This window comes from Rhinolophus ferrumequinum, chromosome 20 (assembly GCF_004115265.2).
Source record: "Rhinolophus ferrumequinum isolate MPI-CBG mRhiFer1 chromosome 20, mRhiFer1_v1.p, whole genome shotgun sequence".
Classification (NCBI taxonomy): Eukaryota; Metazoa; Chordata; class Mammalia; order Chiroptera; family Rhinolophidae; genus Rhinolophus; species Rhinolophus ferrumequinum.
The window spans coordinates 51685180-51702557 of NC_046303.1; the positions used below are offsets into that span (position 1 = coordinate 51685180).

Here is a 17378-nt window from a genome sequence, read left to right on the forward strand (position 1 = left end):
ACTGGACTTTTTCTTTTATTATGGCCATGCTGTTCATCTGGGAGGGATGCAGTCCCTTTCTTATAACCTAGCCTCTCATTTGCAGACTCATTGGTGCAGCTGGGCAGGCATGGCTTCTGAGATTCGACAAGACCTGCTTTCAGGGAAACAGGCTCCTTTGTTTGGAATGGTCTGGTTCTTGGCAGAGTGGTGTGGCCCCCAGATACACGCATCCATGACCCAGTCTCTGTCTACACAGCCCAGACATGGAGATAGGCACATGGGCCCTCTGGGTGCTGAGGAATGCACAATGTGTACATGTGCAGTTTGCAATCTGCACTCAGTCTTAGACATTCATGCCCTCTAGGCCAGTGTGGCCAGGGCCTGCCCCTGCCCACTTAGCCCCCTGTCTGAAAAAAAGTGGGTGTCCACACTGTGTTCCCGATGCAGAGGCTGGATGTGTTGTTAGAGCTCGACCCCATATGGCCCTGCTGCCTGTATGTGATGTGGAGCCTCTCTCCAGATCTCTGTTTTTTTCATTTGCTTTCTCTTACTGGGAAAAAGAGGAAGCTATGGTGTTTTCCATCCCAAGCTGCCATCTCTGTTCTCCTCCAGGCTGTTAGGCTGTGGTGGATCCATGCAACTCTAAGACTGACAAGACAGAAGTTGGTCCTCTGAGATTCTCTCAGAAACTTGGGGCACTGGAGGTGTGAAGAAACTCCTTCACTCCCCCGGGAGGAGCCAAGAGTTAGGGGATCTTATTCTCATTGTTTAGTGCTGTACTGGGAGCAGGGACTCCAGCCAGAGGATGTCCCAAATCTCCCTACCAGCTTCATTGAGTCCAGTTTCATGTTCATCTAGAGAGTAGGAACACTTCACTCAGTTTCTAGATTTCTCACCAAGAGAATTTGTTCATGAATTGTTTCTGAGCTCATGAGTTTGTGAGGGAAGGATAGTCCAACACTTCCTACTCTGCCGTCTTGCTGACATCACCTCTTGATCATTTAGGGTTAGTGACACATTGCTCACCTCTAAACTCTGCTGTTCCAACACTATGAGAAGCACACCTGTGGACATGCATCTGAATTGTGAAATACACAAAAGCTAGTTACATGTGAATTATCAGTAAGGATGTCTTTCAATTTTTCTTCAGAATGAATTTTTAAATACTAGGGTAAATTAAATATTGGCTTTCTTTTGATTGTGCAGAGAAATAAGTAGAGTGAAATCTTCACCGTTCTAACTTCCTTCACATTCCCCATTCCTTCAAATCAAATACTTTTATCTGCTGCTTTACATGCCTGGTAATATTTAGTATTCATATAATTGTGTTGAATGGTCCAGAACTTCAAAAGCATTAAAACAGCACTCTCTAAAAATTAATAACATACTTCACCAGCAGATGGCATGCTTCACTCAGTTGTCTATATATATGTACATATCTGTACAAAGATTTTATAAGCAAAATATAGAGAAAGGCTACTTCTTTCAGATTATAGAATTAGTCTTGAGGTTATTTGTCAGAAGTATAATAATCAATGTACAAAGAGATACAGTCAATTAAACTTTAGTTTGTGTTGATGTTAGTCTTGAGAGAATGAAATTTAGTGAGAGTGACACCACAGCAAAAAGCAGGAATATGAGGGCTGGGGTTAGTAGTACTGGGAATATCTTCTTGCCCCTGGGAAGAAAGGTGAGAAAAGGTTAGAATTTGTCAGGGCTCCAGCTAAATGGGATGATCTTGAATCTCAGCTGGCCTTTAGGCAGAAAACACATGTTCTGGGCCGTCGTGGCGGAGACAATTGAGGACTGCAAATCTCTGGGCTGAGATATGCAAGCATGATGAGAAGCACATGATGGTGAGGAGATGGGTCCAAATACAAGGACTGGCTCAGAAGTAGGCAGTGGTATGCCTGTGAGGTAAGTGCCTCTATCCCAACAGCCAAACAGAGATGGGATGAGGTCTGTTTCTTCATGAATTGCACCATACAGAACGGTCCCATTCTTTAGCACTGGCTCAGTAATGCACCTGGACGCCGAAGCCCGAGATCCTTTGACGGCCTTACTTAGCACCTGTAGCATCCTTCTAAGACAGAAGACCTGAAGCACTCTTGATCAGAGCCTGATACTTTCCAACATCCCCTCCCTGGATCCTGTTTCCTGTAAGCAGATGCTCTGTAGAAAATGGACAAATTTTCTAAAACATGCTCTGCTCTATTTTATGGTCCTCTCCTTGGATTCTCCTGATGCCCTTTCTTTTCAATGGAGTGCCCCCACTGAGTCTGACGCTTGCACAAACTGTGTCTGAACTTGCTTACACTTGGAGGCTATTTTGGATGACCTCCCAAGCCAGTTTTTCAAATGCTTTCAATAAAGGAAGAAAGTTTACTAGGTAATTTCCCACATGCTATTCAGCTGCTAAAATATTTCAATGACATAATAAATATTTGAAATTGTTAGGAGACTAAAAATGATAATGAATTTGAAAAATCCATCTGTTTGATTCAACAACAGCATTTTAGATATTTCTCAGTACCATCATGGAATTTTATTCATAAAACAGTTTTTTGCTTAATGTCAGTTCTTTACACCTTGTTGTATTATTCATGTGATTACAATTTTGTGAGATTTTGGTTCAGCCCTCTGGTTATAAGTTTGCTGTTAGCTAAATCTAATTGTTAAAAAAGGATGCTCTTTTTACCTCTCAAACTGTATCACTAATGTGATCCAAACTTGCCATTATAAAGAGGTTCTTATTGAGATATTATAGCTACATATTTTAGGGTTATTGAGTTATAAAAGTGTTCTCATACAAATATAGCAGCTAGGTATGTTAGGCTTATGCTTATGCTGTCTGAACAGGTAAAGGCAAAATTACACAACACAGAGTTTCTTATTGTCATTAATTACCTCTAAAAAATGTTTCCTTACAGTCTAGTATAAAGAGACTGTTCTTAGGTAGAAGAATAAATACGAAAGAACTGCAGCTGTGATCAACACATTTTCTCTTCAATAAATTTGAAATAAAACATAAAAGGTGTTAAAAGGACATGAATACATAAGAGTTTTTGAGGTTTAGGGATTCAAATAGTGTATTGATGACAATTACGGAAGTTGGACAGAGACGCTTTGTTGCCTGGCACCACCACTTTATAGATCGTGCTGAAAATGTAATGGCAACATCTCAATATTTTTCTAATGCTCTTATTTTAATGGCCATTGGGATGTGAGTCATAGACTCCAACTACAGGGACCAAAATTAACCAGGTATCCGGACACCACAGTCTGAAATCTATTGCTACTTTTGCATCCAAACAAGGCTGTCCATGGGTTGCTCCCAGTCCGTGACTGAGTGCAGTGGGATGAGGACAGAGCTGTTCCTAGGAGATGAGCGGCTCCTGATGCTTGGCTCACGGCTCCCCGGTGACCTTGCCAAACTTTCCTTAGACGCGGAGGCAGTCTAAAATGCTTCCCCCGACATTCTTTCCCTCTGCCATATTCATTTCTCTTCTTATTCTATCTCACAGGTGTTTCCTCTAGTAGAATCCTTTCACTTTTAATTTAATTCCCTTTTGGTGTCTGCTCCTCTGAGGACACAGACTAACAAACATAATCAATGAAATAATTTTCATGTTTGCATATCTCTGTGGCTTAAATCCATCTCTCTCTCTCCCCCGCCCTCATATTTATGTAATATCTTCTAGTGTAAAAGTAACACATGTTCATTAAAAAATGCAAAAATACCCCATTTATGCCCCATTCTGGTCTTGAGAATTCAATAATAGTGGAAAAATATTTGTGTCACAAAAAATCTATCTGACCCTAGCATGCCTTGGGAACCACATTTAAAAGTCCATTCTTACAGTTATTGGCAAAATAAACTCTGATACATCCATGCTATGCATCTGTGAAGAAATAAATGTTCATGTGCCATTAAATTCATACATGCAAACAGAGAAAGTCTGAAAAGATCCATACTAAAATGCTAATTTAACATTAGGGGTAGTTATTTCGACATTTTTAGGTGCTTTTGTTTTCATTTTTTTTCCTTTTGCGTATCTCTGCTGTCTGCATAGTAAAAAGGGGAGCTATTTCCTTGCCCTCCTACTGTCAAGCACCTCCTTGGGGGTACCAATTTTAAGGCAGATGCTCTATCCCAGGTACTCTGTTGATCTGGAGAACACAGCATTGATTGCTGATCAGTTAAGTCACAAAGGTAACAACTGAAAGATTTGGTTGGCATAATGTAAATATAATATGACATATCTCAGTGTAAAATGCATTTTTCAAAAAACATTTTCCTCTTAGGAAATATGGTCTGTATTAGCACATATCAGACTAGAACCGGAAGTATTCCTCCTAATAGCATGGTTTTCTGTTCCCAAAATACCAGTACACTTCAGTCTAGTATACTAAAATTGAGTGACTCTGGGGACCCAGACATTTCATTTAGCTAGATGTAAGACATCAGACAAGCCCTGACACAGCCTTTCTTCAGCAAGCTAGATGATGACTTAAAAGGTCCCATTCAATGTTTTTTATTCCATGCTTTCAAATAACTATTTTTGCTATTTGAATTGGTGATAACAGCAGGTAGAGACTTGTGGTAAAATGTCCCCATCCTTTTTATTTAGGGACTGGTTCCATCAAGCAGAAGCACCCTGAGCTAGCTGAAGTAAAAGAGTTTTAGTCTAAGTTTGCAGTGCACAATCTTATAAGCATCCAAGGACAAAACCCAGAATGCATTGGTTTAGAACTGGAAAGAAATTAAGGTCATTTATCTAAATTCTCATGTATCTTAAAAGAAAGCTGGAAAGAAAAAAAATCTATTGGCACTTCTGCTAAATCTTAATTCTTTGGTTTCTCTAGCTAATGAGAGGTATATTGTTAAATTTTATTCATTAAACAAATTAAGAAGGTTGCATTGGTTTTCTCCAGAAGTCAAGAAATCTATGTATTCATGTATGTATGTATGTATGTATTATCTATCATCTATGTACCATCTATCTATCTATTATCTATCATCTATTCATCTATCATCTATCTATCACCTATCTATCATCTACTATACGTCCCTCCAGAAGCTCAGTCATTCATTTCCCAGCTGCCTAGAGGCTGGGAGTGCTGAGAATGTTGTCAGCTTATGACTCACGGATGAAGAGTAGCTTCACCCAGGGTGACATCCAGTTCCCATTTAAAACTTATAACAACTATGGGAAGGAGGAAATGATCTTAGTGAGGATTTGGAAAGTCAGGACTTTGATCGATTTAAGGTCCAAGCATACTGGAGGATAATTGACAGTATGATCAAAAACTTTCCTTTAGGGGCATAGTCCACAGCCTAGCAATGCTACTTAAACAAACATCCCAAAGAACTAATTAAGAATGTGCACAGATACTAGCTATCAAGTTGTTTATTCAGTTATTCAGTATGTTCAGTTAAGAAACAAAGTAAACCCCTAATAACACAACAGCTTGCCGTGTAACGCATACCATGGAATATAACAGCATTATAAATGAGGTAGCATTAGCTATATTGACATGAGAATGATCTCAGTAAAGAGCTGAGTGAAGAAGGCAGGTTATGAAACAGTATGTATAATAGGCTCCTAGTTTTATTTTTTTCAAATCATTATATAAATGCATAGGAAATAACTGGAAAATTACATACAAAAATACTAAAAGTGATTACCTCATTGTGGTGAGTGGGATTAGGTAGGATTTTAATTCCATTATTTCTTATTTTATGCATTTATTGAATGCTTATAGAAAATACATGTTTACTGTATTATTGAAAGACCAACAGAATAATTTTCAAAATAAATGCCTTCAGTTGTTCTCTATCATAAAATGTGTTGATAAACGTATTGCAAAATAAGTTTTTTTTTTTTTTTGATGAGAGTAACACAACTCTCAAATAATTCCCATTTCAGAGATAGAACCTCAGCTTTCCTCTCCATATATTTATATTTATCTCCTCTCACACGTATTTATTTAGGCGGAGAAATCTTTAAGTGAGAAAAATAAATTTTTAGCTCTCACACAAAGTCCACTTCCATCTTTGTTATATTATGCTTAATGTGGCCTGATGTTCAGTTTCATAAACCAAACGGTGGCCTGGTTAATCCTTTATCGATTCATCAAACTTATAAATGTGCTGATTAAGTTTTTGTTTAATAATCAGTATATGACTTCAGTTAAATCTTCAAAGTAAACAGTGTTTAAATTTGTGAAGTCATCGCCAAATTCGTATTACATTGTTTTGCACTTTAAAAAATAAGTTTTACATAGGCATTTTTTCTCCTTTTCCATAGAGAGTTCCATTTCTAACTTCCCTCCCCCACAGAATTCTTACTATGCTAAGGAGGTAGACTAGGCTAGCAGTGCCTTTTAGTGGCTTTTCCTAGTTTCTTTAGTGTAGATCTATGCTAAACACCTTAAGGGCCAAAGAGGTTTGTCTTTCCTACAGCAGAAACACACCCTTCAGATTTTATTGATACCCTTGTGTGGGTGGATCTAACGGATTCTTTTCTCTGCTGCCCTGGGGTAGCAGTGCAGGCAGAAACACTATCGGGGAAACGGCTGCCCGTACCAACATTCTCATTAGTCCTATTCTTCCATTCTCCCCTGGCTTACCTGCACACATCGCTTCTGTGTCCCCATGGCTCCAGAGATGAGACTGAATTATGTGCTTAATTATCTGGATGAATGCCACATGGATCTTACCCCTTTTCTGAGAAGCAGGAACAATGGAATAGCGAAAGGAGATTTAACTCTTACGCTTTATATTGTTCCTCTACATTACTGATTGGTGGGTGGATGAGTGACAACAGTAGCCTTTTCCAGGTGCAGAGTTTGCATGTGGCACCAGTGCATTAGCAGGCAGAGAACCAGCTGCTTGGGTCCTTCCTGACACTCCCTCCTCAGACCTATGGCCCCCTTCTAAGCACCACCAGCCAGCAAAGAGGCTTGGCTTCAGGATCCCTCAGAAGCCCTGGGAAGTGAGCCGAGTACCGCACCCACAGGTGTAAAATAGTTGGTGCTGACTAATTGGTACCTAATTGGTCATAACAGGAGAAAGAAACTGTTTCTGTTGCTGCTTAAAGGGCCCTGATGAGAAGCACCATGACACGGTAACCAGAAAACAAAGATCCAGACATTGCCTGTCTTTCCCTTTTATTTATTTGTCATTATTATGATTTAATTTTTTAGAGTTTCTAGCTAAAAACAGAGCAGAAATTCTTCACTGTAAAAAAGAACTCATTACAATTTTCCATATCCTACTTTTCTAGATTGTTCAGAGGCCCCCTTCATCACAAAAATTCTTCTGCAAACAGTAAACATATAAAAATCTTTTAAACATTCATTCCTTTTGCTTACCTTCTTAGAAGCATTATATTTTCAATTACATTTTTAAAAATCACTAAGATTCTAACAACAGAAGTCAAACTGAAATAAAACATATTGTGCAAAAATTAGGTGTTTTATTTGTAATATGGCATTTATTTTACAGTGCACACATTAGGTCAAATTGTAAGAACAAAAGCATATTTCTCCACATGGAGCTTTCACAGAGTATGCACATAGGCCACTCTGAACACGGTAAACTTTTTTGGACCAGCTTTCATATACCTTCCATACCAAAGGGAATACCTACCACTATGGCTTGTCGTGGCTTAAAAAGAAAAACTGAAGCATATCATTAGGAAAAATGCTGCAAGACGTATCTATGAAGAATGCTGTAGTTGTTAAGGCAAGGGGCGTGTGCCTTCCGCAGGCTGTCTGGGCAGCGCCTGGCCTCACCCTGAGAAGAAGTCTCTGTTTTGGAAAGCAGTTAGCTCACACTCGTTTGGGGTTTGTTCTCTTTTGGGCACTCCTAGTTTTAATGTTCTTCTTGGGGCTGGCTGGCTTGGGAGCAGGGGGCTTCCCCTTTGGTTTCGGAGGATTACTACGACTGGTGCGCCCACTTGTTTGCTTCTTGTCCTGGATTGTCCTCTGCTGTTCGCGTAGTCTCTCTTCCCACTGCTGGGAGGCAATTTGTAAACATGACTGTCCAGTACATCTCACCCCTGTATGCTATCAAACTAACATCAGAATTAATGAAACTGTTTTCACTGTAATATACTAATCATGATAACAATTATAATAGCTACCCTAAGTGCTGAATATAATGGAGTCTTGACATGCATTCGTTTCACTGAAACTCACAACAGCCCTTCTAGGTGGACACCAGACTCATGACCAGGGAACAAGCTCACTGAGGTTATTTGCAAAAGGTCACACAGCTGGTAAATGTCAGAACTAGAATTCAAGTTCTCTAGTCAGACTCCAGAGCCCAAGGCCCTAACCCACGCAGTTTTTCCTATTCGTACATAACATTCCTACATAGCAAAGCCTTCTTAAAAAGAGTTGACGTGGCTAAAAGCAGAAATTTATCCAGCCCCACTGAAAATCAGAGGCCTCTTTCCACACTTAGGAATTCACTGAATTCTGTTACATCCAATGGAAGACAGAAGCCCCACCTACATCTCGTAATCCACTCAAGTGTTAGCTTCCCAGAAAGGATGGGAAATGTGTCATTCTGGACAGTTAAGTTTCCTTGATAGAAAAGGATTTACTATTTATAATATAAATAAATACTATTTATTTAAACAGTTGCATGTAAGAAAAAAAATGAAAGTGATTCCACTTGAACAGACATTGTTTTTTATTATAACTCACATCCCCACTTGTTAGAGTATATTTCAATCAACAAAGAGTTTGAGCATTGTTCTAGGCATGAGAAATACAGTGAAATAAAAAAGACGGTCCCCACCCTCCTAGGGTAGTCTAAAAAAATAAACTCATTACTGCTATTGTATGGTGATATCTTCAGATACTTATTGAAATACATTGTAATATTTTTTGCTAAAGTGAATGGTCCAAACAGCTGTGACTCTTGAAAGCTTTCTTTCCCCTCAGACCCCTATGGCACTTCTAATCTACTTTAGTCTTGGAAACCAGATAACTAATGCAGCCAGAATTTTCTGTCTAGTAAGACTAAGTGTGCTCCTGAGTAGCTCGAGTTTTTAGCTCAGATGTACTAGTAGTGTTTGGATCTTTTATTCAGAAATGCACTGAATAGGAGAGGCTGTGTTGAAACTACATTCTCCATCAGTCAGTATTAATATATACTCTCCCCTAACCAAGAATTTTTATTCATGCAAACCAAGAAATCATAGGCAGTAGCAGTACCTTTGTGAACTTGAAAACACAAATTCTCCTGAATGTATTTAAACATATTTTCAGGAGAGGAGATGCTTTAAAAATTTCAAACTAATGACCTTATTTCTTTAGTTGTGGTATGACTTCACATCTCTGGGCAAAAAAATTATTCTAACTCCTGTAACTGAATTACCAATATTTCTATGATGTTACCACTAAAATCACAGATATACAAAATAGAAAATCATTACTTTTTGTATATAGTTTACTTTGATAAAAGTTTAAAATTATTTTAAATACAGGGAAAGGTTCTGCTTTGTGCAGCGATGAGTTTTAGAACTAGGTATTCACACCCCTACATGTATATGTCTGTTTTAATCCCTCTGGATATTACTTCTGCCCAAGTACCTGACTGTTTGCTAAAACAATTAAATGCAATACAATAAAGAAACCAAAAAAAACAAAACAAACAAACAAATTTAATCTGGAAATAACCAGTAGGTTAGTACTGAATGCAACCAAATTGGTCTTTGAAGTTGAAGACAGATTTACAATAAAAATTCCAAGTGAGAATAGCTATGCTCATAACTACTTATTTGAAAGACAAATACTGCTGCTGCTGATGGCTCCCATGAAAGCCTGGAGATGAAAGAATGAGAAAAATACCCAAATTCTACAGAATTTCTTTACATGCACTTAAATCTATATTCCTGGTATTGCTAATTATACTTACTATGGATCTTTTACTAAGTTGATCTCTCCATTTTTCAACTAAACAATTTTCAAGAAGCATCATCCTGAAAAAGAATAATTTATCTTAATAAGCAACTTCTGATTATGAAACGAAAAAGTTTAGAAATACAAAAATTAAAAAAAAATTCTTCAATAGCCATTAACCCTACAATCCGCCATTTATACTTTATGGATATATCTTTTCATTTTTCCTTGTATGTACCTATATATTTATTTTTAGATCACACTGTATATTTAGATAATATCATACATTTCCTTTTATCATTGTATTATATGCATTTTCTGATGTAATTAGAATAATTCAAAAATATAAATTTAATAACCAAATAATATTACAACTATGGAGATCCATAATATATTTTACTATTTATTTACTCTTGAACCTCCCTCTTTTGCTTAGCTATTATTGCCAGTGTTGCATTGAATATCCTTGTAAATATTGTGCACTGGCTTATTATTTCCTGCAGACAGATTTCTGAAAGTAGAATTACTGGGTCAAAGAGTTTATATATATATATATTTGATCACACTTCATATATTAAGGTTTTCAATGCATACTGCCACATTGTTTTCAAAATGATTGAACTTTCATTCAGTTCACTAATATTAAGACGAGGTGAAAATTGAATCTTAATTTTATTTGGATTGAGGAATTAAGGAGATAAAATTTTCAATGTTTTATTTACTATTTGTATTTCTTCTTCTGGATCTGGTCTGTATAGATTTATGTACACATATTTCTATATTGCAGTCTTACTGTTTTAAATAGCAACTTTACTCTTGAGAGAGTATTTTTCTCAATTTTTATGTCTTTTTATTTTTATTTGTGATTTTTATATATATGCTAATATGTGGTCCGATTTGTGTACTGACATTTTCCCTTAGAATTTGTTACATTACTTTTATGTTTACAAAGTATCGTGCCATTCATATAACATATATTTATTTACCTAATTTTATCCTGTTTGATTAAGTTTTTAAAATATTTATCTCTTTAATCCATTTGAGATTTATAGTAGTATAAAGTGAAAATATGTCGTATTTTTTCAAATAAAAATATTTGCAACTTTCACTAAGCAATATTTTCATTTCCTATTGATTTGTGACATTTCTTATATTATGTAAGTATTTTTTATGTATTAGAATCTGTTTCAAGACTTTTTCCTCTGCTTTGTTTATCTTTATGTCTACTCTTGCACCATATTGTTTTAAGAAGTGTAGCATTGCACCGATTTTGCATGTCTCATAAGGCAGATTTCCTCTCACCCGCTTTATTTTCAAAATCTCATTTACATGCCCTTACTAGTTTATTCTTCCAAATGATCATTGCGTCATTTGTGAAGACATAAATCTCAATTGTCTACAAAATTTTTTACTGGGATTTTGATCAGAATTACATTAAATTTACAAAACTTGGGAAAGATGACACAAAAGCTATTATTTAATTCATTTTTAATCCATTCTTCTGTCTAAGTAGAATTTAATCCCTAGCAACCTGGTTTATCCCCAGATCTCCACGTAGTACGGTAGCAGATACAAACACCATGCAAGAGACAAGCCCAGAAATTCATTCAACATTCATCTATTCAGCTTCTTTAGAGAGGCAAGATATAAGTAGAACAGCTTTAAAACCAAGAGCACGAGGTGGTGTATGTGGTATGAGGAGGGTACAAAGTACTGATAGAACACAGGAAGTTTTCCGGGGAGGTGAGTTTCAAAAGTTTTTTGTTTTTAGAAATAGAGTTTTGAGCTGTATCTAGAAGAAACAAACGTATAACCATTAGTGGCAGAGAATCAAAGGGAAGACTTGTTAAATAAAAATAAGTAATTTTGCTGGAGAAGTATATTGTAGCAAGTTATGGGGCTCATCCTGGAACCTGTGCTGTAGTTTTTGATTTTTACAATATAAGGAATGTAGTAATATATAAAAAAAGATGCTAAAGAAAGAGATGTGGGGAGACACACACAGCTGGAGATATGAGTATATATGAGTGATTATGCGTGTACGTGTGTGTATGTAATACTATAGCAAATAAATATGCAAACTAAATGTATGTAAAGGAAATGTGGAGAACTGTAGTCTCAAATGGTATTTACTTGATCTGTAAGTTACTAAACAGCCCTTAAAAAATTCAGTATTTGCCACACTAAGATGGATTTGAATAATTTGAAAAGAATTGGTTTTACTCAAAGTAATTTATCTGCCTATAAGTTTCTGAAATCATTTAAGGAATTATGAAATTTACTTTTAAAGATTCCATTCAAAAACTCACATTTCTATATTTCCTTAATTCTATGAAGAATTAATTGATACTTAGGATATATGGACATCCCAACAAACGTATCTATTAAAACTGCTTTTCAAAAAAGCTGGTGCCGTTTTGGTTTTCGTTTTTTAAACCATGACTGCTAAATGGAATTCATGTTTTCGTGAGCTGTGTGTAGTTTCTCCTGCCCTCCATGCCTACCGTGAGCGCCACTCGTAACACATGATGAGGACGTCCTGATGGGGCAGTGTGTGAGGACACTGGCAGGAAGAGTTCGTAATGAGTGGGACTTGAGTTCGCGGGATGGGTGATGAGGACTTGAAGATCTCTTTCACGTCTACCACTGTCGTTACTTCATTACAGCCACTCCTCTGCACAGCTTTTATTTTGGCATGAATGACTGCAATTTAAAAATCGATATAAATGTTGTTGAAGCCTTTGGAGAAAGATAGGGATGGTGCATTCATGCCAACTCCTGAACCTCTCTTACGGAATCACTCCTGTAATTATGGTCATGTCCGAGCTGCCCAAATGCAGGCAGAAAGCCCACACAATCATATGGTAAATGTAAGGCCTCCCATGTTGTCAACAATGTCTTCGAAGTTCTGACTCATGCTGCAAGATGTAAAAGTAAATTGACAAGCAGGCTTAGCCTAGCTTCTGCCTTTGAGTGAGCGACAGCTCCTCACTGGGCTACAGATAGGGTTTGATTAGAGAATTCCACAGATCCTTCTCAGCCCTAAAATTCTATAATTCTAAAATTAGCTGCCCCCCACCCGCCAAAACGTACCAGGAAATTTAGTTATACAGAATGTCAATAAAAATTTCATAGAAACAAATATTTGTTTATACTCTGCCTTGTGATGATTTGAAGTGAGAATCATACGCTCTCAGATTCAGAAGCCACTTTAAAGTTTGCAGTTTAATCACCCATCTGAGGCTTGAACTTCCTCTGTCCCAGAGGAAGTTATTAGAGCAATCACACTTTAGACTGGAAGGAGTCTCTGAAGATCACTGTTCTCAATCCTTTAATTTCCAAGACTGTCAAAGTGAGGTCTGTGGTTAGTGGATATAGAACTGTTATTACAGATGGCTGTGAATGTCACGGGGTCTAATCACACTTTACATTCTGGCTCTTTTGGTCCCTTGCTATTACTGCCTGTCATGGAGTTGTAATCAGCCTAGTAAGGATCTGTCTTGGATTCCATCCTAGGAAGCTGGTTTATGAAGGAGCCAAAGGATTTAAATAGAAATGGTTTCATCATCAAAGTAGTTTTGAGGCTATGACACCCCAGAGAACAGTGTGAGAGTAAAACTCAGATTAGTAACGAAGGCTGGGTAGTGTCAGATGAGGGACTAAGTAGATCAGATTAAAATACCATATATACATAGAATGGTTTTAAATAACAGAAAGCTACTAGAAAAGAACGTGTTTTTTTTTGTTTGTTTTTTTTTTTTTTTTTTTTTTTTTTTTTTTTTTTGGTTGAATCACCCATATTGGCTAAGCATGATTGTCAAATCTGGCAACCTAAAGAAAAGATTATTTTTTCAGACTTTTATATTGCCATGATCTTCTTACTTTCATGTGTGTATATAATATAAAGGTTCTTATGATATAAAATTTCAGTTTGAAATATGGAAAACTAAGTAAATAAAATGAACATTTCCCCCCAGTGTTTGTTATTTAATCTTAAATTATTTTCAGCAGAAATAATTTAAGAAATGAAATGAATCATAAAATAGCCCAAATAGATATTTTAAAGGAACATATTTTAATTAAGTTTACTTTCAAGTGATGATAGTACAATTAAATTTATTCAGAACATTCAAAATAGAATGATTGACTTATTTTTTGAAGAAAGTGCTGACTGGCTTTTTCCCAATAAGAGTGAAGAGGCCTTTAAGCTCTGTTAATACTTGTAGCCGCAGTGTCTGGTGATAACACATTCCCATCATTTCTTTAACATGTTAAATATTCACAGCTATTTATAAGTATAAAGATACAGGGGCAGGTCTTACTTCCTGGGCCTCTGGGTCTCAGATAACGATTCCATGGGTCACTCACCCATCCTTCCCGCAGCAATGAAATCTTTTTTTTTTTTTTTTTTTTTTTTTTAAATTTATTTTTAATTTATTGGGGTGACAATTGTTAGTAGAATTACATAGATTTCAGTTGTGCAATTCTGAATCACATCATCCATAAATCACACTGTGTGTTCACCACCCAGAGTCAGCTCCCCTTCCATCACCGTACATTTGATCCCCCTCACCCTCATCCCCCACCCCCCAACCCCCTTACGCTCTGGTAACCACCAAATTACGTTCCCCAGATTAATTTTCAAACCCCGTGGCCATCCTGTGGTCACCGACTGCCCTCCAATCCCCTCACCCTCCCCCCCACCCCCCACTCCCCCCGCCCATCTAGCAACCCTCAGTTTTTCCTCATTGTCTCCCAAACAGTTTCTGATTAGTTCATTCACTTATTCTTTTCTTTAGAATCCGCAAATAAGTGAGATCATATGGAACTTATCTTTCTCTGTCTGACTTATGAAATCTTAATAAGACAATAGGTGAGCTGTGCTGTCCTGGCAGAGCAGCACCTCTCACGGAGGCAAGTAGGATCAGGTCAGACGTGCAATGGTAGCCACATCACTGTCCTAACCTGGGGAATTTACTTTGTGTTTATTAGATTTACCCAGAAAAGCAAGAAATTTTACAGTTGTTACTGTGCCATCTGAAACACATATAGTTAACTAGAAAAATCACCAACCCTCTTCTTTACTTTATGACCAGCAGACCTGGCTTTGTAATGTTCCAGGTCCCAAGGTGAATGGTCTCATCAGACGACTTACCGTAACTGTAGTTTTTGCTCAGATATGTTGCCAGAGTTGGCTTCACCTTTTTGCACTTGCACCGGTCTACAGAAGACAAAAGAAAGACAAAAAGTTGGAAGAGCGTTCAGAAATCACCCTGGGGAGAAGGAAACGGAGGCTTGAAAACCAACTCACCAGGGCTGAGGCGTTTACAGTCAACGTCAAGAGGCCTTTCCTGTACCATCATGTCTGGTGTAATGTCGACCCACTTGGCATCTGAAACACACACAGGGCCACACGGGTGTGGTCAGTGATGTGGTCTGTTTACCCAGCTAGAATAAGGAACCATCTGGAGACATAAACTAACAGCATCACAAAAGATAATACTAAATAGTAAAAATGGCTCATGATGACTACTTCTTTCATACGGAAATCCCTGGGCTCAGGAAAGAAGACTTTCAGGTCAGGCTGCCTATCCAGCACAAACTGAGGTTAACCAGCCAACCGGGACAAATTATGTCGTTCCTTCTCAAATCCATTGTAAAATGTTGATTTTCTGAGTTGACAATTTACACTAATCAAAATAAGCAGAATTTTTTCAAATCCCACTTCACATCTTGCAGTGCAGAAACAGTCCACAGCTACATAATCCAAAACAAGCACAACCCTTCATCATTTATATTATTTAAGCAACAAATAGGTTTTTCTAGAACTCTGAACTAGAGAGGCGTTTCAATCTTTTCCTGATCTCTTCCTTCATGTTTTGGGCAATGCTCTGAGGTAGAACTTGAGAAACTACTAAAGCAACACCGTAATCTCTTTAAATGTGCAGCAACCAGGGTCAGGGATGAAAGGATGCAAAAATATTCTTAGGTTTCCTTTCTTAGGTTTCATTTCACCAAGTGGATTTAAAGCTGCTCCTTCTTCCTAGAAAAGCAGCAAAATGACCAAAGAGAAAAGAAGGAAACGGAAGATGAGATCCAGGTAACTAAGATGTCACAGACGTTGACTCCTGGTCAAAGACCATGAAATACATTACAATTTTCCGGGGTGACTAAATTTACAAATTGCGCTCCTGGTGGGGAGTGATGACGGGAAGCTTCTTCAGAAAGAGCTTTCAAGAGCAAACACTAAATGGAGAATCCTGGTGGGATTGTTTTAAGCATTAAATGGTATGTGTAAAGTGTTTAACTCTAGCTCCCACCCACCATAAGCCCTACACACCTCTTTGCTACTGTTGCTATTACCATTCCGTTATGACTGTAAATGAAAAGGTCCCCGCTGGCTCACATTGTAAGCACCACCACCACCACCACCCCTTATGGGACTTGGGGTTCTTCAGCTCCTGAAATTCCTGTAGAGAAACCAGACTTTTCCGGAAGTAAAGTCACCAGCCCTTCCCAATTCCTCTAACCCTCGGAAGTGGGATGGGGCGCTGACTGACCACCCGCTGGCAGCTGTGAGTGCAGCCTCTGGGTTCTCGTGCGGCAGCGACAGCCAACAATGCCTCATCACCACCCCTCTGTCCTTCCCCTGGCCTCACCCTCTGGGAGGTCAGTGACGATGGCCTCCGGCGAGATGCACACGCCGCGGTCGTACACAGGCAGGTCATCGCAGGCCAGGCTCTCAGGCCAGCTGTGGTTGTACATCTTCATGAGGGGCTCGCAGTCGTCGCGCGCGCGCTGGCACACGGACTTGCAAGGCTTGATGGGGTCGTGCAGGAACTCCAGGGTGCAGATGGGCGCGTACATGGCGCAGAGAAAGAAGCGCAGCACCGCGCTGCAGTTCACGTCCACCAGCTCCTCGTACTGCTCTATGGCCAGGACGGCGTTCTCCTGCGTGCTGTGGTGCAGGTGGTTGGGCATCCGCGTGATGTTCCAGGGCATGTGCCGGCACATGGGGATGCGCACCGCCTCGCACGGCGCGCCGCGCACGCCCAGCGCCAGGCGCAGCCACAGGCACAGCGCGGCCAGGATGGAGAGCAGCATGGCACTGTCCTGCACCGCGACCCCGACAGGCGGAAAGGGCCCTTCTCTTCCCGCCCCTCCAGTCTTTCGCTATCCCTTCTCCGAGGAGGAAGTCCTTTAGGGCACAGGACTCCCCACACTCCCGTCGGCAGCGATGCGGGGCCGCGGGGGCTGGCCGGGGATATCAGCAGCCTGGAGCACAGAGCACGAGCGGCGCCAGCCCTCAGCCTCCGGGGCGCGAACTCACCCTGGCAGCTCCAGTCCCGGACCCGGCAGCTCCCAGCGCAGCCAGCCACGGCCATTGCGGGAGCCTATTTATCCCGACACCTCCCCTGACGTGAGCTCAGAACGCTCCCTTGGCAGCTGAAGGCGCGGCGCGGGCTCCCCCTCGGCCG

At 39.2% G+C, this 17378-nt stretch overlaps 1 protein-coding gene across 1 annotated transcript; it reads right to left on the reverse strand.

Annotated features, from left to right (window-relative positions):
- Positions 1-7142: 7142 nt before the first annotated feature.
- SFRP4 (secreted frizzled related protein 4) lies at positions 7143-17295 on the reverse strand. Its single transcript, XM_033087951.1, has 6 exons — positions 16560-17295; positions 15212-15292; positions 15056-15121; positions 12405-12603; positions 9917-9980; positions 7143-8004 (listed from the first exon to the last, which is right to left on the reverse strand). The coding sequence occupies exons 1-6, from the start codon at positions 17002-17004 to the stop codon at positions 7819-7821; spliced, it is 1041 nt and encodes a 346-aa protein (XP_032943842.1). The 5' UTR covers positions 17005-17295; the 3' UTR covers positions 7143-7818.
- Positions 17296-17378: the final 83 nt, after the last annotated feature.